The 21,092-nt window shown below is 36.3% G+C and overlaps 1 protein-coding gene across 5 annotated transcripts in view; it reads right to left on the reverse strand.

Moving 5' to 3' along the window:
* The window catches only part of LOC115216997 (LIM and calponin homology domains-containing protein 1-like), a 294,506-nt gene that overhangs the window by 125,071 nt on the left and 148,343 nt on the right, over nt 1–21,092 (reverse strand). For all 5 annotated transcript variants that reach the window (XR_005001247.1, XM_036507360.1, XM_029786512.2 and 2 more), the window contains exon 4: nt 9,427–9,539. Coding sequence is in view for 4 of the 5 variants with exons in the window: in XM_036507360.1 (XP_036363253.1) it covers nt 9,427–9,539 (113 nt within the window). In the remaining variant the exon portion in view is untranslated. The remainder of the gene's footprint in view (nt 1–9,426; nt 9,540–21,092) is intronic.

Consider the following 21,092-nt stretch of genomic DNA (forward strand, 5'->3'; position numbering starts at 1 on the left):
GCTTTTTGAGCCAATAAAAATTGAATTGAATTTGACGGTTGTTTCCTATTCCTGAATTTCAGTCATTACTTTTTTAATGGGAGGTGGTTTCAGTATAAGTCTTTCCAGGTTATGCTCAAATTGAGGTCTCTTTCAAGCATACTTTTAACACACTTTTGAAACTATGTTAAGCTTTGCTACTATGCTAGCTCTGTTAGATAAGTATCTAGTGAGAAAGCTCTTTGCCAACTCTTACGATATCATTTTCATTCATGCATGCAGACTTTTACTTACTTCTGCTTACACTGACATTCACCATGTAGGAAAATCCACCTCTTTCAGATCAATCAACCCATATTTAAAAAAAAAAAAATACAGAAAGAAATATTACATTCCACAGCCACCTACTGGTGTCCAGGTCACATTTGATTTAAAGCTAATTCATGTTCTGTCGCCACAAAAGTTAGTTATCAATGCAAGATCTGACTTGATCAAATGTAATTATTAAATGAAATAAATATCTGAGATAGTATGTTGTTTCAATCAAGATAATATTTTTCTAGACCATTAAATTCATATTTAGAGTGTATCTTTTTACTGGTTTCAGTCATGAGGCTGCAGCCATGCTGGGGAATCACCTTGAAGAAATTTTAGTTGAATGAATTGACCCCAGTAATTTTTGCTTTTTAAAGCCTGGTACTTATTCTACTGGTCTCTTTCACCGAACCAAGTTACAGGGATGTAAACACACTAATAGTGGTTGTCAAGTGGTGGTGGTGGGGGGGGTCAAACACAGTCAGACCCACACCTATACATACATTATACACACACACATATACATATGTGAAAACGCACTTGTGCCATGTAAAAAGCACCGAGCACATTCTGCTAAGTGGTTGGCATTAGGAAAGGCATCCAGCCATAGAAACAATGCCTCAACAGACAATTGGAGTCTGGACAGATCCCCAGCTAGCCAGCTCCAGTTAAACCATCTAATCCATGCCAGCATGGAAAACGGATGTTAAACGAAGATGATGATGATGATGATACAGAATGGCCTTCCTTCAGTTTCTGTCTACTAAATACACTGATAAGGTTTTAGTCTGTCTGCGGTTATAGTAAAAGACACTTGTCCAAGGTTCTGTATAGTGGGAATGAATCCAAAGGCAGGTGGTTGGAAAGCGAAGTCCTTAAATCACATAACTATTCTTGCACCCGTTACAGCATTTAACTTGTTTCCTGTCAGTTCAGAGTTCAAATCAAGCCAAAGCTAATCCTGTTTCTATATTCAACAATCTGGGTTAGGGTTAAGGTTAGGCTTCTTTCAGTTTCTGTCTACTAAATCCACTCACAAGGATTTGGTTGGCCCAAGGCTATAGTAGAAGATGCTAGCCCAGAGTGTCACACAGTTGGACAGAACCCAAAACCATGTGGTAGAGAAGAAAGCTTCTTCTCACACAACTATAGCTGCACCTATGTCTATTCACAATATTTATATCTACACCAGGTATCTTGTTCCTCAACATGGTCTTAAAGCAGAACTAAACTAGAAAACTTTTGTTTTTAAACAAAAAAAAAAAAATAATAATACACAATGTCATAGGAGCCTATTCAAGAGATCAAACCAATTAGAGATTAAAGTAAGTGGAGATCATGTTGATCAGGAATTGAACTAAGTGAAACATAAGGCAGATATGAATATCATAAATGTACAATTTAAACATGATTAAAACTGTGGCCATGTGTTCAGTTTCCCATCATGGCAGATGTGCCAACTAAAATTATGTGGTTTAATTAAGAACAGCTAACTTGATGAAAGGATCTGCTGCAAACCCAAACACAAATGCTATTAAAACAGTTACCATACAGCAAGCATCCAGGTGCTGTCTTGAACATTAACTTTCTTCTTGTTTTTGTTTAAAGTGGTGTCAGTTCACATTGATGCTGAAGGCAGTTAGTAATTTCAAAGATTCTATAACTCTGATGTTTCAAGAGATTTGAAACAACTAGGCACTATCAATAGTTCATCTTCAAATTATTTAGTTTCTTCAAGTACTCAACGTATAGATTTTTTTGTTGTATGTTTATAGTAAGTATACCTCAAAATTGATATGACCAGAGGAAAGATAAATTTTTTGTATTAATATTTCTCATGCAATTACATATATTCTAATATATTAGTGCATGCTAGATAGAAATGTGTCAGGTGTTAATGCTAGAAGTAAAACAAAAGACTTGGGAGGATTTGCTAAATTCAGATCTGAGATCAGTATAGACCTTGCATAGAATCCAGACAAATACAACACAATGTTTTGGGCTCTTCCAACAAATATTAGCTTGGATAAAAACAGTTGTTATAACACTGAAGAAAATTATAATAACGATGATGATGATGATGATGCTGATAAAGTTGCAGTATTTGTATGAGTTCATTACAGTTCAAATTTAAATTCCAACATGGTCAAGTACTGGGATTGATGGTATAAACTTAATCCTTCCCCTCAAAATTGGTAAAGGAAGATACCGGGAGATCATTACTTAAGTAATATGTTTCCTCACACTCAACAAGGAGTTAACTTAAAATTGATTATATTTCTAAAATCATTGGTTTAATTAGACCTGTTTTACATATTTGAATACACACACACACACACACATCCATACCCTCCTACATTGCAGCCTGTTTTGTTTTAATTGCTTTATAGCTCCAGATCAGTTTGAATGAACAGACCTATGAGCAACATCATTCCAACCACGGCCATCACATGTTTTGTATATCGGGGACCACATTAACCGATATATCTTTCATTACTGAAGATGGAAAAAATAGAGATGCCCTTAAGAAAAGTCTTGAATTCATCCACAACAAGGGCCTCACCAACAAGCAGAAGCACGCAAGAGATCACGACCTTCATGATGATAATCTAACCCTTACAGCTCAATAACTGTACGATACATAAATCTTGTTAACATCCCTTGAAAATGTTGCAGTCAAAAGCAGTCTGTTTCTCAATGCAAATTTTGCTGCTTGAAACACCATGGTGTTTTAAGCTTAAAATGTGTCTCCTCAGTCAAAGTCACCCCACAGAGACTGATGAATTTATCAAGGGCACAGGCCCTTCATCATCATCGTTTAACGTCCGTTTTCCATGCTAGCATGGGTTGCTGCACCAGGCTCCAGTCTGATCTGGCAGTGTTTCTACAGCTGGATGCCCTTCCTAACGCTAACCACTCCGTGAGTGTAGTGGATGCTTTTTACATGCCACCGGCACAGGTGCCAGGGGAGGCTGGCAATGGCCATGATGGTGGTTATCGGTAAACAAAATATTTGTTGATGTATGTTGGAAGTCTGTCAAACAGATCATAATTCACGAGGTACCTGTAGAACAGTGAGAATCCAAACAATGATGAATTGATTCAGTCTCAATATATTCTGACATATTCAAGTGGGAATATGCTGATCATTGTTGTGTTTCGTTGTTAAGTACATCTTCTCCTTTTAAACGATGTGTGTTCATAACACGTGATCTACTGATTTGTTATGAACATGTCATCTATAAGGAGATGTCATCCAGTGACAAAATACAACAGCAATCAGCACAAACACATTCCAATCTGCCAGAACACGCTCAGATTTAAAAGATACATTTTAAGTAACAAATTATTTACTTATAATTACACATTTTTTAATATTACAATAGGAAAGAAAACTTATAATTTACCATTTACACCATGGTAAATCCAGCAATGGGAAAAAAATCTGTGACATTTACTTTTCTTTGTACCCTAAGTTGTAGCTTATATTATCTAATGGTTAATGAGGCCTGAATAAATGTTACAAAGTATGAATGACTGAACAAAATTGGTTTAAAAACAAAAACCTTCATGTCACACTATTTAACATGACAGCCAAGAATGAAGAGCATTTCCACATATGTTTATGCCATAATGTAAATATATATACAGTGTGTGTGTGTTAGTACTTTCAATATGTTGAAATACCAGTTATTTATATTAGTTGTTTCGGGTTTTATTTTATTATTATTTCACCAAAAAAATGAATGGCAAAAATTATCAATGAATTTTGCAACTTTGATTCCACTAATGCTAAATAAATTTACACACATTATATACAAGTGTACACATAAACATACACATTTCATGACTGTTGGTTTACCTCTATTCACACTTGGAAAGGTCTTTAACCCTTCAGATTACTTTGTCAAATATATGAAGGTGGTATCAAAAAGTTTCCAGACTAGTTCTGTAGCATGCCAACAGATGGCAGTACATGGTTCTGTGTGCAGCAAGAGTTAAAAGTGACCTTCATGAGGTAGTGTGCTGAGAGACATCGCTGTATTTACTTTGCAAGTTGTGAAATTTGTGTTTTCATGATCATGTGTATGCTGTAGTCTGCAATTTTTGTCATGGACAGGAAATTGGAATAATGAGCCAACGTGAAATTTTGCATAAAATTTGGGAAGTCTGCTACAGAGACACTGAGCCTGCTTCAGCAAGCTTATAGTGATGAGGCAATGGGTCATATGCAATATTTCAAGTGGCAAGGAGCTTCAAATGCAGAAGAACATCCTTGGAAGACGATGAGCGATCTGGAATACCTGCCACAAGCGTCACCTTCAGAAATGTGGAGAAAATTCATAAGCTTATGCATGAAGATCATTGGAGGACAGTCAACGACATTATTGATGTTGTTGGTGTCGTATAGGTCCATGCAGGCAATCTGAACATCCGCAAAGATTTGGATTCTTCACACCAATACACCCCGTCACCAAGCCCTCCTCACTCGTGAGTTTCTTGCCAAAAACATCATATTGCTTCCAAACCCACCCTATTCACCAGATCTAGCACCTGTGGGCTTCCATCTCTTCCCCAAAATGGAAATGCAGGTGAAAAGTCGCCATTTTAACACTGTTGTCAAGATCAAGAGTGAATTGAAGAATATCCTTGACTGGCTTACATAAAACAACCTCCAGGTCAGGTTCCAAAAGTGGCAAGAATGCTGGGACTGGTGTATTACTGTGCAAAGTGACTATTTCGAAGGATATGACGTTAAAAATTAGATAAATAAGTTATTTTTCTATTAAACATAACTAGCCCAGGAACCTTTTGATATCACCTTGAAATTCTTATTTTATCATATTGTTTTGAACTAATCACACATTTTATGTTTTTCTAGTTCACTTAGTTGCAAACGAGTTGCATCTGTTGCAGAGTGGTGCCAAGCCCAAAATCTTGCAAATGCAAGGTGTCGATATGTCAAAGACCCTTTGATGGCTACAGCTGACTGGATGATGTAACAACCATTCTGAATGTATCCAATTGCAGAGCTCTTTTTCAAGTACTTGGTTACCATTTTGTGCAACTTCAAGACATAGGCATAGCTATGTGGTTAAGAAGTTTGCTTCTCAACCACATGGTTTGGGTTCAGTCCCACTGCATGGCGGACTTGTGCAAGTGTCTTCTATTATAACCAAACAAGGTTATATGAGTGAGCTTAGTATAAAGAAACTGAAAAAAAGCTTATTGTATGTGAGCGTGTGAAATTTTGTTTCCTAGTCTTGACATCTCGTGATTGTTGTAAATAAATGTTATTCATTTCCTATATTCTATGAAAACATGTCAGGCTATGGAGAAATATTACCTTGCTTGAAAATTAGTAAAGTTGGTTGGCAGGAAGGACATTCAGCTGTAGAAAATCCACCTTGAGAAACTCCATCCACTCATATGGTATGACTTGATTTCCTATTTCTTTATTGCCCACAAGGGGCTAAACATAGAGAGGACAAACAAGGACAGACAAAGGGGTTAAGTCAATTACATCGACCCCAGTGCGTAACTGGTACTTAATTTATCGACCCCCGAAAGGATGAAAGGCAAAGTCGACCTCGGTGGAATTTGAACTTAGAATGTAATGGCAGATGAAATACCTATTTCTTTACTACCCACAAGGGGCTAAACACAGAAGGGACAAACAAGGACAGACAAACGGATTAAGTTCATTATATCGACCCCAGTGCGTAACTGGTACTTATTTAATCGACCCCGAAAGGATGAAAGGCAAAGTGGACCTTGGCGGAATTTGAACTCAGAACGTAGCGGCAGATGAAATACCACTAAGCATTTCACCCGGCGTGCTAACGTTTCTGCCAGCTCGCCGCCCTTATGATTTCAATATTACTATGGAAATCAAGTATGACTCGATTTCCATACCACTACCGCTACCACCAAAGCAGAGTGTGCTGTATTAAGACATAGGTGTACTATGTGTTTGCATTGGCAACATAATGGTTCATGCATAGATGTGCACACATTCTGAAGCCATTACATACAAAATAAAGATAAAGACAAAGGTAAACAAAGAGAAATTGGTAAGCTTGTAACTTGGTATTTGCAGAAACAGGTTTAAAGTCAACAAATATTTCCTATTCAATTAAACATCTAATTAAGTTTCATAAGTTAAAACTGGAATCAGCTGAGAAACCCAAGGTGGTAAACTTCAATAAAAAGAGCAAGAAGGAGTGGACTCTTTAATAATAGTCAGGTGGCCAATGCATACGTCATATTAAGCACGCAGTCTCATGTCCCTTAACAATATTCACCACAATATGCAGCTTACAAAAGAGGCTCCTAGACATAGTGACTCATGATGTAGTGAAATGGACATAAGTGTCTTTCTTTATTCTATTTTCCTACTTATTTTTGTGATATACACTGTAGCAAAGTCTGGGGAAATTTTAACTCTCATCTATGTAGCACTACAAAGATATAGAAGTACATACCACACTTTTAGAGGTCATTGCATTTAATGTTAATGGAGTGTAGAAAATGTGGATTTCTGTACAATTCACACAGAAAACACCTCATGCTCCTTGTGTACCATTGCTAGAGAAAAGAAGCAATGCCAGGGTGTGTGAAAAGCATGAACCTGTTGTCGACTTGCATAGTAGCAAAAGAATGGTGATATCTCTCTGACAAGCTGAATACGAAGGAAACATGCAGAGATGGCTATCACCTTCTCACTGTATTGTAGTGGGAAGGAGAAATAAATACAGGAAATGAAAATGAAAGAGATAAGCCAGAGAGAGAGAGTGGAGTGAGAAGGGAACGAGATAGAAGTAAGAAGAGAAAGGGAGAGCGACAGGGCAGGAGGGAGAAATTGAAAACAAAAATGACAAAAGAGTGTCGAGAGGAAAATGTCAAAGAAAGTAAATAAATTTAACTTTGAAGACAAGAATTTAAAATATTTTAGAGTGATCAATATAAATAAATATATATAAATATATACAACAAAACCGCCATAAACTATAAACTCCCTGAACAAGTTTAACTCTTATCAGAACTAGAACCTCAATGAAGGACAACTCTGAAACAATGAGAACACAAAATACCAAAGGTTCAAGATCAACAACACAAATAAACAAGCACATTATATATGTATACATCCCATCATCAGTTACTCAATGCCTCGGTTTTAAATTTGATATGACAAATGTAGCATGGAATTTGGTTCATCAGCAGAGGTCCACCATTATCCATTCATCCAAAATGGATTTTCAACTCAGCAATGGATGTACAGAACTTTGAATATAAAAAGCAGCAGTGCTAAGGTATGTATGAATATATGGCTATAATATCAACTGTTATCATCCTCATCATTATCCCCTTTTCCATGCTTGCATAGGCTAGAGAGAATTTGTAGAGGTAGATTTTTCCACAGCTAGATGCCTTTCCTGTCACCAACTCTCACCTGTTTCCAAACAAGGTAATATTTTCCCATGGTCAAACATGCCTTTCATGGAAGGCTGGAAACAAACAACATCACTTGTATGATGGTGAGGCTTGTTTTACTACCATTATATGATGTCAAGACAAAGGGGAAACACACACACATGCATACACATGTGCACAAACTTGTACACACACACACATGCATGCACACACACACACACACACAACTGGCTTCTTTCAGTTTCCCTCTACCAAATCCACTCACAAGCCTGGGGCTATAGTAGCAGAAACTTATCCAAGGTGCCACACAGTTGGCTTGAACCTGAATCCACATGATTGGGAAGCAAGCTTCTTAACCACACAGCCATGCTTGCACCTTGTATGCATGTGAAAAAACTTATCCAAGGTGCCAGACAGTTGGCTTGAACCTGAATCCACATGATTGGGAAGCAAGATTCTTAATCACACAGCCATGCTTGCTGCACCTTGTATGCATATAAGACTACTTAGTGCTGTTCTGACATGTGTAACCTTTCGTGAATGAGAAAACAAGCCTTGAAAGTATAATATGACTAGCCAGTGCAGGTGAGATTACCTCTGGGCCCTCAGCTGTACTGAACTTCAAAAACCTGCAGTTTTCAGATATTACGTTTCACTATTTGATGAGCAATTTGTTTTCCTCAAACTACAATTTGCTCTTCTGGATTAGGCTCCGTCATTTGGTACAAGACAGTTCTAATTAACAGCTCTCATGTTCAAGGTAGAGGTATGTGTGTGTGTATGTACATGTGAGTTTGAGGGTGTGTGTGTGTGTATGTTTGTGTCTCCTTGTCTTCACATTACAATGACAGTTGCAAATAAGTGTCACTACCATACAAGCAGTGCTATTCATTTCCAATATTTTGCAAAAATATATCTGTCTAAGAGGAGATATTACCTTGGTTGGAAATAGGTGAGGGTTGGTGACAGAAAGGGTACCCAGTCACCTAGCTGCAGAAAAATCTTCAAAAAATTAACTCTGCCCAAGCCATGCAATAATGGAAAATAGTTGTTAAAGGAATGATGATGATGATGATACACACAAACACGTGCGCACAAATAATCATATATATATATATATATATATATATATATATATATATATATAAATGGATGAATGAATTATCCTTTGTTTACCATTAACATGGAAAATTCAATAAACAGTTACCAGGGTAGCAAAATTCACGCAAGTAACAAGGATGTAGCGACCTATTCAAAGGTAGAAACTCCAGGTTAATGTGCAGTAATTTGTGTAGTATAAGTAAATAAATGGAGTTGAACGCAGATGCTATTCAAATTGTTATAATGTCTTGTTGTTGAGATAGGTTCTCTTTCTTTCCTGATGAGAAGATTGCATTTTACACTGTTTATTCCTTTGGAATAAGACCAATGTTGTTTTCGAAACATATGTCGAAAGTAAAAGAATTTGAATAGCATCTGTGTTCAACTCCATTTATTTACTTATATATATACATATGTATATGCCATCATACAGCATTCATACACAAGCAAGGAAATTCAGACAACAATGTAAACAGAAGCAGTTTTAATAGAAAGGAATAAAAAGAAGAAGAAAAAAACTGCAACAGCAACATCAGTAAAAGAAAAAAGAGGAAAACAAAGCAACAACTAAAGTTCTTAAGCAATGATAAAACTTACTTGTCTGCAATTGCTCGTTGGGACAAGTCCTGTAGTTCGCAGCTGTCGAATAACTGAGTGTTAGTTAGACCGAAAGTGTTTCGACATGCCTCAAGGAATACGTTGACATTGTCCTAAAAGATAGAAAAACAAAAAAAGTCAAGAAATGGGACCAAAAAAGAAAAAACGAACATATATAGATTTGGTAATGAGAGAAAAGGGTTCAATGATATAAGAAAATTATAGTTGAGAGTAATTATACTTATTGAGAGGACAATATCAAGTGAGGACAATATCAAGTGACCATAATACTGTGCAGAAGGGAGTTGAAAAAGCTATGGAATTACACCAACCTAGCTGTTGACTAAAAAGCACTTTGTTTTTTATCTTTCAGTCAGGAGGAAAAGCAATGTTCATGACCCTTTACAGGGTATGGTCTCCAAATCTAGTGGGACAGCTGGAAAGAGAAATATCTTCAAACCAGTAACGTAGTTTGAATACCTACAGTAGAGTGGCCTTCATTAAAGATATCTAAAGACTAAGTGCGAGTGTTAACCCTTTAGCAGTTAAACTAGCCATATCCAGCTGAAATATTCTACCAGTTTTATGTTCAAACTGGCCAGATCTGGGCTCTCACACCTACCTTACAATATCATTCTGAAAATATACAATAACATCATCAAAACCTCAAAGCCACAATATAATACATGATTAATTCAAAACCATGCAGATAAATAAGGTTTACATTTGACGCAGTAATCTGAATGCTAAAGGGTTAAACTAGGTGACAGATACAGTTAATCACCCAAGCAAGCCTTGGCAAAATTTGAACATGGAATGCAATGAGCTAGAGCAAATACTGCAAAGTATTTGGTTTGACATTCTTATGGTTCTGTTGAAGTATGCCCTGGATTGGATGAAATGTAAAGTTGTTAAGGCATGCCCTAGAAAGGATGAAATGTAAAGTTGACCTGAGTGCAACTCAAACTCACAAAGTAAAGAGCTGGAACAAATAGTTTGAGGCATTTTTTTTCCCTGATACACCAATGATTCTTCCAGGAATCAACATACTACTGCATTAATTACCATCACTATTTTCCACATTCCATACACGCAAGAATAAAATATTTCCAAACAAATGCCAAAGGAAATGCTCAGCTCTGATTTCATGATTTTAAATAAATGAGAGGTAAATCCACTCCTGGATTGGGAACTGGTCATTTTTGTTAACATTTCCAAATGACATGGTATCTATCGCCAACAGATAAACTTGTATGTACTGACCTATTCATAAATAATAACATGAAACTCTGTACCTATAGAATACAAGCATATAGCTGCTCTGTTACAAATTAGTCATCCTAAAGTTCAAAATGAAGTTTGCAACCCAGAAATTTTAAGACAGTGGGGTTTTGAAGTAAAAACAAATTGTAATGATGAGGATATGAAAAATATTTTACAAGCAAATAAGTTTGAAACTTAAGTGACCCCAGCATCAAGTATTCCAGAACCATATTTGATGGCATAAAAGATGCAAGCACATTTTAGATGTATCCCAATTTCAGAGGCACATATTCAAGAAAAAATAGCTTTTAGTGCATAAAGCTTATGGGGGCTTCAATTTCAACTATAGGATGTGGGAGGATTTTTTAGACTTTTTCTTGGAGAAAAAAAGGCATCTAATATGCCATCATATGAGATATGATTAAAAAAATATCAGGAATGATGCTATGATAATGGAGCTAAAGTATGCAGAGTGAAGCCGCTTGGCACAGGTTGACCTTGAACTCTGTGGCACATGCATACTAAGTTATAATATTCTTGCACACTTCTGTTGTTTATAGCAGTGTTTGGAAGTAAAATGTGTAGGGTGTGGTCATCTCAAAAAGAAGACAAAAACATTTTGAAGACAGTCATAATAGGTGACAAATTGTGGGTCTATAGCTATGACCCCAAAACCAAGGCTTGAAAAGAACAATGTTTCAATAAATTGAGGAAATCCAATAGAATGCGATAAGGCAGTTGCTCATTATTCCAATAAAGGGATTCTGGAAATGCTTCCATCAATAGAAACAACACTAGATAATATGTGGGGCTTCAGAAGGGGACTACTTTGAAGGGGATTAAATGCCAAATTGATGTATTGTAATTTTTTTTTTTTATAACATCAGTACTGATACTTTTTATCAGACTACATATATGGCATATATTTATACATCAAGTGTTTTAATATGCAATAAATGAAAGGTGATTTAAAAACTGAGGGGGCAGTGTTTGAAACCAAGCAGCTACAAAAAAAAAAGGGTTTCAAAGTGAATAATTTTGATAAAAAAAAAAGAATATTTAAAAACAGCAGTTTGTGTATGTTTTCAGATATTATTAACAACAGATTGTTTCTATAACAAATTCAAACTTTTCAAATGATTTACCAGATTTTCAACAAAAAAAGAATCAAATAAAAGATAATCTCAGTGATTAACTATCTTAGTTGTCAAACATGTTTCCACCAACACAAATGTATTCTTATCGTTATTGACTGTGCAACAGCTTTGCACAGTATATGCTTTTTCATGCAAAACTAAATGACAGTTGCACAACTAGACATTTTAGCTGCACAGCATGCATGGAAATAATCAGAAAATATTTGTCTAGATTGAAATCTGAGTGTTCAGATTTCTTTTTTTCTTTTTCTTTTTCATACTGACTGGTAGTTATTTAAACTATTCAGGACAATAGTGAAGGGCGTGTTTCAATCAGTGAACAATTAAAAATAACTATATAGACGATTTCTGATAATAGATTAGAAACCTTTCACTTCAATTGAGTTACTGCAGTTAATAAATAAGTTACCATTAAGAGACCAAATGCAAGGACCAGATTAATGGACCAAGTAATGGACCAACAGCAAGTGATAGACAAGCTGCTAGCAACAGACCAGTTGCAAGCAACAAATGAACAGTGAGCAATATATTGGGTCGTCTGGAAAGTTTGTGCCAATTTATAGTAGCTTACCTTTCAACTTATTTTAGAACATGGATGAGTCATTAAAATAGGATTTGACTACACCTCCATTTAGAGCACAGTTTAAGATATCTTTTCACGGAAGAAGATTTATGTTCCTATAACCTTGTTAATTCTGTAACCTTTTAAAATGGAAGACAAGAAAGTTCATTTTCGGCACTTGATGCTTTGGGAACCAGGCAAAAATTGCTGCAGCTTGGCTAGGATATGCTACTCCACCATCCATATTCACCAGATATTGCTCCTTCAGATTTCCACTTATTCAGGTCTCTGCAGAATAGTCTTAATGGTAAAAATTTCAATTCCTTGGATCATGTAAAAAGATACCTTGATGAATTGTTTGCCATGAAACCTCAATTCTGGGAAGAGGGTATTTTCAAGTTAAAGGAAAGATGGAGACGCATTGTGCAACAACATGGTTCATATTTGGTTGATTAAAAATGTAATGGCAAGTATTTATTGACCTTTTTCTTTCCTTTAAAAATCGGCAGGAACTTTGTGAACAACCCAATACAAACAGCAAGCGAAAGACTAATTGTAAGTAATGAACAAATTGCAAGCAAAAGAACCAGCAGCAAGCAACAGTCTGGCTGCCCACAAAAGACAAGTAGCAAGCAACAGGTCAGTAGCAATCCATACAGAAACTGAAAGTAACTTGGAATTTTAACAACAGCTAAACTTCAAGCAACAAACTTGATAACAATAAGCCAGTTGCTAGCAAGAAACTCAATATTAGCAATGGACCAGCTGGAAAAGAGAAGTAACTCAAGAATAGAGCTTAGTCCTAAACTGATGATAAATTAATTCAGCAGACTTCAACTGTACAGACTTGTCCTTGCCACATATTCCTAACATCCGAATAATAGTGCAGTGTGTATTGATCTTCAAATTATTTCTATTGTGGATCCACAATAATGTCGTCCAATGTCACATTTTAGTAATTCTGATCCTCTATACTGTCTTATTTAATGCTGCAGGCTTCACAATGTAACATAAAATACAAGAGAAGCCTTTTGTTTTATATAAGGATTGCCAGTTTAGCATGCTGGAAATTTGTTGTTTTTTTTTCAAATTATTTTGATGTATGTAAGCCCTTTAATTTTTACTCTCAGGGTTAAAACAGTTCTTTCTCCTCCTCACCACCATCATGCCTCTGCCATCCATATCACCATTTTAGATAGTTCAACAGGATAACAGGAGTGGCGCAGGAGGCACAGGAGTGGTTGTGTGGTAAGTAGCTTGCTTACCAACCACATGGTTTCGGGTTCAGTCCCACTGCGTGGCACCTTGGACATGTGTCTTCTACTATAGCCTCAGGCCGACCAAAGCCTTGTGAGTGGATTTGGTAGACAGAAACTGAAAGAAGCCCATCATGTATATGTGTGTATATATATATATATATATATATATATATATATATATATATATATATATATGTGTGTGTGTGTGTGTGTGTGTGTCAGTGTTTGTTCCCCCAACATCACTTGACAACTGATGCTGGTGTGTTTACGTCCCCGTAACTTAGCAGTTCAGCAAAAGAGACCGATAGAATAAGTACTAGGCTTATAAAGAATAAGTCCTGGGGTCGATTTGGTTAACTAAAGGTGGTGCTCCAGCATAGCTGCAGTCAAATTACTGAAACAAGTAAAAGAGTAAAGAGTATGATGCAGTAAGATGGAGGATTGTTTTGTGCTCCAATGTCTTGGTTTTGGAACGGTTTCTACGGCTGGATATCCTTCCTAATGCTAACCACTTTATAGAGGGTACTGGGTGCTTTTTTTACATTGTACAGACACTAGTGCTGCCAACTTGTAACTCTGGAATAACTAAAGAACCAGTGTGACTGAAAGAAAAATACAAGAGAGAGAAAGTGATGGGGAGAAAAGGACAGATATTGAAATTTTAGGTGGGGTGGTGAGAGGGTGGGGTATGATAAGAGGAACAAATTGCTGTGAGGGACTGTAGTGGGGAGAGTCACAGGATGGACACTGCTGGGATGAGAAGTATGGAAAGAATAGGGTGAAGGTGAAGGAAAAGAGTAGTGTTAAGGGATTGCTAGGAAAGAAAGGACAGAGTAGAAGAGTTGTGGGGTGGATTGTACAAGGAAGATCCAGTGCAATCCCATGTGATAAAGTTGAAATATGGGTGGAAGATGGGAGAAGAAGGGGAATGAGAAAGAGATGACGGTGATGAGGATCCAGGGAAGCTATGAAAAGAGAAGGGAGCCATTGCAGGTTGAGAGGAGTGAGGTTATCAAGAGGGGGAAAAAAGGGAAGGAAAGATGAGACAGTACTGAGGTGGGAGAAAAGTTGTGAGGAGAGGGCACAGAGAGAAAGACAGGCGAAGAGTGTAGAAGCAGTGGGAGGGAAAAAAGAGGCAGAATGGAACCATAAGAGGTGGGGGTATAGCAGAAGATAAGTGTAATGAAAAAATTCCAAGAGAAATGAAGGAGAGGGGAAATGGAGAGAAGTACCGAAAACTCCCAAACTACTTCCCTTGTTTGCGTTCTCTTTGCTATACATGCCCAACAGATGGTTTTCTCAGTTACAGCATGTAACCAATTGTCACAATTCCTTATCTATTTTGTGAGGCTCAGGATCCCTTTACTCTGTCTTTCTAGGTCTTTCTGTTCAAAAGCACCCTCTCACACCATCAACTTTGAGTGCTCAGCACTTTCTTTTACGCAGCTATCATCATCATCTACACACACTAAAATTTCAAATACAGTCTTCCCTCTAGCAAACTACACCTGATTCTTTTTATACACAGCTTTTCCCCCCACCTCATTTTGTGTCACAATAATGGTTTCTTACATTGGCAGAAGGCCAGAACATTTCTTAGAGAGGAGGTCCAGCCAAGTGAACCTTAATTCAATGACAATGAATTTTTCAGAGTTCCTTCAACTGGTTACAATATATGAAATTCTCTTACTCATGTGGCTAATTATGGAAATTTTTATAAACAAAACAAAGGAAAAAAAACCTTTTTCAATCACAAAAAGTTAAAGTAGTTATAAAAAGAGTAATTTTCGTTTACAATCTGTATCCCTAAAATTATGCATTGATAAAATTTATAACATCATGTGTAACTCTAAGAGTGTTTAAAAGTTAAACTGCCATTATTGCACGAGTGCTAATTATTTTATCAATCTCTGAGAAATGAAAAGCTAAAACCAGATCTGACAGGATTTGAACCCATTCTAGTTTGACAACTATAACAAAAAACAAAAACATCAAATATATGGTGATGATGCGCACACACACACACACACACCAGACAGGACAGAGATGATCATCTTTTGAAATGTCTCAGCATTAGGCATGGAAATTTTAAGTATATTAAGAGACTTTTGACTGTTTGACATTTAAACAGGTCTGACCTCCTGGAAGTCCAACTTCCAGAAAGATATTCAAAGGTTAACCAGCTTTAATTATTTTTTAAATGCCTAAAGAAGCTAACTAAAGTGATTAACTTAAAGTAACCTACATCCTTTCAGACAGGAATGATAATTATTATTTAATATTTTCAACATTATTATTATTATTATTATTATTTCCATTTCACTTCTCAGAGCTCTTGATTTCACTTGCTCCAGCTAATTCTGTAAAAGCAGACAACAGCCTGTTGTCAAGGATCTTACAGGGCTTCTTTCCACAATACTTAACACCCGGGTACCAATCTCAAAATTCTCACTGTACCCAATAAAGCAATTTTCTGAGCATGTTCTACTCTGATGTCAATCCCAGTTTCTCCAACAAATTTATCAAATCTGGTTGTTAATACTCTTAGTGTTTCTACAACTATTATTTCCTTTCCTTTTTTTCTTTTTCCTCGTTACCTTGTCACATGAAAGTGAAAACTAATGATGTCATTTTATCTAAAAAGTAACGCAGGATTTCCTTATTATTCATATTTTGAATTTCTGTATTTCTGTGATTTTTCCATTTTACATTATGAACCTTAAGAAGACAGATAATCTGTTGAAATATTGTTCAATTCATTAAATAAACAATCTCTATTACAAATTGCATCACACTCTTCTTATTGTCTTTTTACCTTCATGAACAGTTACTTCAATCTTAATAAATTATTATTATTATTATTATTAACCCTTTTGTTACCAACCTGGCTGAAACTGGCTCTGGCTTTGTTTTCAAATGCCTTGTTTTCATAAGTTTTGGATTAAAATCTTCTACCAAACCTTTGTCATAATTTATGTTCCTAACACTAGCTTAATGATAACTAAGTTATTTTACTAAATTCTTTGTTATATTTAAAGTAATTGAGAGAAACACAGAACATCTCAAAATAAATTCAGTAACGAAAGGGTTAAGGTGATAAGCTGGCAGAATCAATAGCACACCAGGCAAAATGCTTGACAATATTTTGTCTGTCTTTACATTCTGAGTTCAAAATCTGTCAAGGTGGACTTTGCCTTTCATCATTTTGTGGTCAATAAATTAAGTTCCAGTTGTGTACTGGTCCCCACAAATTTCAGGCCTTGTGCCTATAGTAGAAATTATTATTATTATTATTAAGGCAGTGAGTTGCCAGAATTGTTACCATGCCAATAAAATGCTTAGTGGCATTTCTTCTGCTTTTATGTTCTGAGTTCAAATGCCACTGGGGTCAACTTTGCATTTCATCCTTTTGGGATTAATAAAACAAGTACCAGTCAAGTACTGGGGTTGATGTGACTGACTTACCCTCTCCTCAAAAATTTCAGGTCATGTGCCTATAGTAGAAAGGATTATTATTATTATTATTATTATTATTAAGGCAGCGAACTGGCAGAATTGTTAGTGCACTGGATGAAATGCTTAGCAATATTTCACCTGTCGCTACATTCTGAGTTCAAATTTTGCTGAGGTTGACTTTACCTTTCATCCTTTCAAGGTCAATAAAATAAGCACCTGTTGTACATTGGGGTCAATGTAATCAACTCATCCCTACCTTCCACAAGCTCCCTTTTGGCAAAAATTCAAAATTATTACTTCCACCTTAGCAAAGGCGGAGGTATTGTTTCACACAAAGAAAATTCAAGGCAATTTTTCACTTAGGCATGCCATTCAGATAGTTCCATGAACCACAGTGAGAAACATTTAGAAACAGCAGCCAAGTCTCCCTCCATGAAAGTCACAGAAATGGTCTGAAATTTTAATAATTTTTGTTTTTTTAATTATTGTTATTAAATATCAAAACCCTTTCCTTTCTTTTGTGACATTTCAATATTTAATATCAGTATTAAGGCAGCAAGCAGGCAGAATTGTTAGCACACTGGGCAAAATGATTAGCGACATTTTGCCTGTCTTTATGCTCTGCCTTCAAATCTGCCAAGGTTGACTTTGCCTTTCATACTTCTGGGGATGGGATCGATAAAATAAGTATCAGTTGAGTACTAGGGTTGATATAATCAATTTACTCTCTCCCTCGAAGTTGCTGGCCTTGTGCCAAAATTTGAAATCAATATTTAAGAAATATACAAAAAAAAGTTAATAAAAAGAAGTTATTAAACTTTCAGACCCCTTTGGCCCATCCTATATTACTTCAGCTCCACCACTTATGTAGTGGATTTAAAGAAATGTCCTGTTACTTCTTTCAACATGGTTATCCTTGAGCCAACCCAACAAAGGAACACCCACATGCAAAATATAGTAACCAAATCTCCCACAACTCACACATTACAGTTTGAATTCTTTCACTGTTATATTTATGTTGAAATACATTTCTTTTGCTTCAATAAATTTTGAAAATAATGAAGAATTTAGTAAGAAAACTCATTATTGATCCTTTTGATACCAACCTGTCTGAAAATGTCCTTGGTTCTATGATAATTCCCTGTTTTAAAGTGACCTAAAATTAAAATTTCCATCAAAATTTCCAGTCAATTTATGTTCCAAATGCCTGCTTCATAATGAGTTATTTTGCTAAATTCTTCATTGGTTTCAAAATTAATTGAAAGAAAAGTAAGATGGTGTTTGGAACATGGATGAATGTGAAATCCTGATGGAAGGTTTAATTTCAAACATTTTAAAACAGAAAATTTGCATCAAAGAAACACGGCTGGTCTCAGGTGGTTGGTATAAAAAGGGCTAAATAAGAGAAAGGCATATTGAGTAAATGTAGTCCTACATACCCATAAAAAAGTGTGTGTGTTTGTGATGCAGGGGTGTCATGACTGGGGTACTTTGATCATGAGGTCTGCTAAGTCAGGACTGACCAGGAGGTACACAACAATAATATGGTTGCATTTATTTAGTCATAGGAACTCCTCTCTGTGGTGCTATAGGCTACAGGAAGATTTACTGCACTCTTGCCTCATACATATATTGCACTTTATATTTGAGGCTCTGATGAAGCTATAGGATGTTATTCAGGCCCTCAACTAAGAGTCTGCTGCATCTTATAGCAGAAACAGCCGTAAGCTAAAGTACATAACAAAAACATTGCTTTTCCTGTGTCATCTCTTTTTCTTACTACTGCTCATACATATGAACATATGTTATTTTATTCTTTTAGTTGTTTCAGTAATTTGACTGTGGCCATGCTGGAGCACTGCCTTTATATATATATATATATATATATATATATATATATATATATTATATATATATATATTATATATATATATACACACAACGTACATATCATCATCATCATCATCATCGTTTAACGTCCGCTTTCCATGCTAGCATGGGTTGGACGATTTGACTGAGGACTGGCGAACCAGATGGCTGCACCAGGCTCCAATCTTGATCTGGCAGAGTTTCTACAGCTGGATGCCCTTCCTAACACCAACCACTCCGAGAGTGTAGTGGGTGTTTTTACATGCCACCGGCACGAGGACCAGTCAGACGGTAGAGAGAGAGAGAGAGAGAGAGAGACATATGGTCTGAATTACTTTAACTTAACAGCCTTTCACAAAACACACACAAACACACAAAAATAAACTCACTCTCTCTCAAACACACACACACAACATTTGAAAATGGAAGAAAAGAGGAAGTTGAACCAAGCAATTTACTCCAATGACATTCTGATACAACTTTGGTGGGTTCTTTGTAAACGTCATCGAGTGTAGCATAAATTGTGGAGTGACAATAGACAGGTCGTTATTAACTGAATGACAGTTAACTAAGAAGTTTACTTGTCATCCATGTAAAAATATTGTAGGCTGGGTGGGTGTACATGGATATATAAGTACTTTATAAAAGAAATATATTTATAGGTGTGTCCTTTTTTGTTTCCTTTAGTATCAAATTTTAAAGAAATTTGTGTATATATGTATACATAAATATGTGTGTGTGTATGCGGGTGTATGTATGTGGGTGTGTATAGGTGTATGTATGTATGGGTGTATGTATGGGCGTATGTACGTGGGTGTATGTATATGTATACATGTTTGTGCATGAATATGTGTATGTAGACGTGTGTGTGTGTGCATGTGTATGTGGGTGAGTGTGTCAAATAATACCTTTAAATTGTATGCATTTTTATGTAGTAACACTAGTAGTAAGAAGAAAAAAAGGAGAGTGAAAAAAAAGAAAAAAATGAGGAAAAGATCTCATTGTATACTTATACACACACCCATACACACGTGTGTGTATATATATATATATATATATGCACACATATATACATTTATATACACATACATATTCACAGATACACACATCTACAAATACATGCAAACATAGGCATACACAAACGTTTAAAAGAAGTAACCAGGAAGCTAAGAAGTGGCCACACTCAAACAGAGCTTCAAGTTAAGGCCACAAGCAACTGATAAAGCCTCCAAAAGGTCAAAACTATTAACAGCCATGGAATTTCTTAGTTATTCTTGCTTGCTTCCATGGTTTTCAACATGTCATTAGTCAATTTTAGGTGATCCGCAGCTGATAAGAACACCCAATGATCAGATATATATGTATACAATGTGAGTATCTATGTATTAAATACTCTGGTAAATGAGGTTAGCTTAATGGTGTACTGATTCTTTTACAAATCAGATCAATTACAAGAAGTAGGGCTCAATTCCTTACTACAAGAAATTCTTGAAACAGCAATGAATGTACCACAGATCAGATTAATCCATACTCAAAAGTAATCTTTCAGACTCCCACCAACGTACCTCTCTATTTCCCATCACTCTGGTTGCAGCCATCCATGTACCACATTAACTACTGAGCCAGAGCTTCTCCAGAATATCACCTTATCCCTTGTCCCCAAAATCTTCTCTCTGCCCATGTTTTTCCTGCAGATGTTAACCTGTGACAGTTTAAATGGAACACTAAGAGCACCAATCTCATCATTCTTGAAGGAACTACAAAGGTCATAGGGATTCTTCCTCATTGAACAAGTTAAAAAAAAAAGAAAGAACAGTTTCTTACCATGAAAAATCATGCATATACATTCATATATAAAGCAATGATATACATACATATATACACACACGTGGAGGTGCAATGGCCCAGTGGTTAGGGCAGCGGACTCGCGGTCAGAGGATCGCGGTTTCGATCCCCAGACTGGGCGTTGTGTGTGTTTATTGAGCGAAAACACTTAAAAGCTCCACGAGGCTCCGGCAGGGGGTGGTGATCCCTGCTGTACTCATTCACCACTCTTTCTCCCACTCTTTCTTCTGTTGGCCTGCTCGCTTAGCCAGCGGG

This window comes from Octopus sinensis, linkage group LG11 (assembly GCF_006345805.1).
Source record: "Octopus sinensis linkage group LG11, ASM634580v1, whole genome shotgun sequence".
NCBI lineage: Eukaryota > Metazoa > Mollusca > Cephalopoda > Octopoda > Octopodidae > Octopus > Octopus sinensis.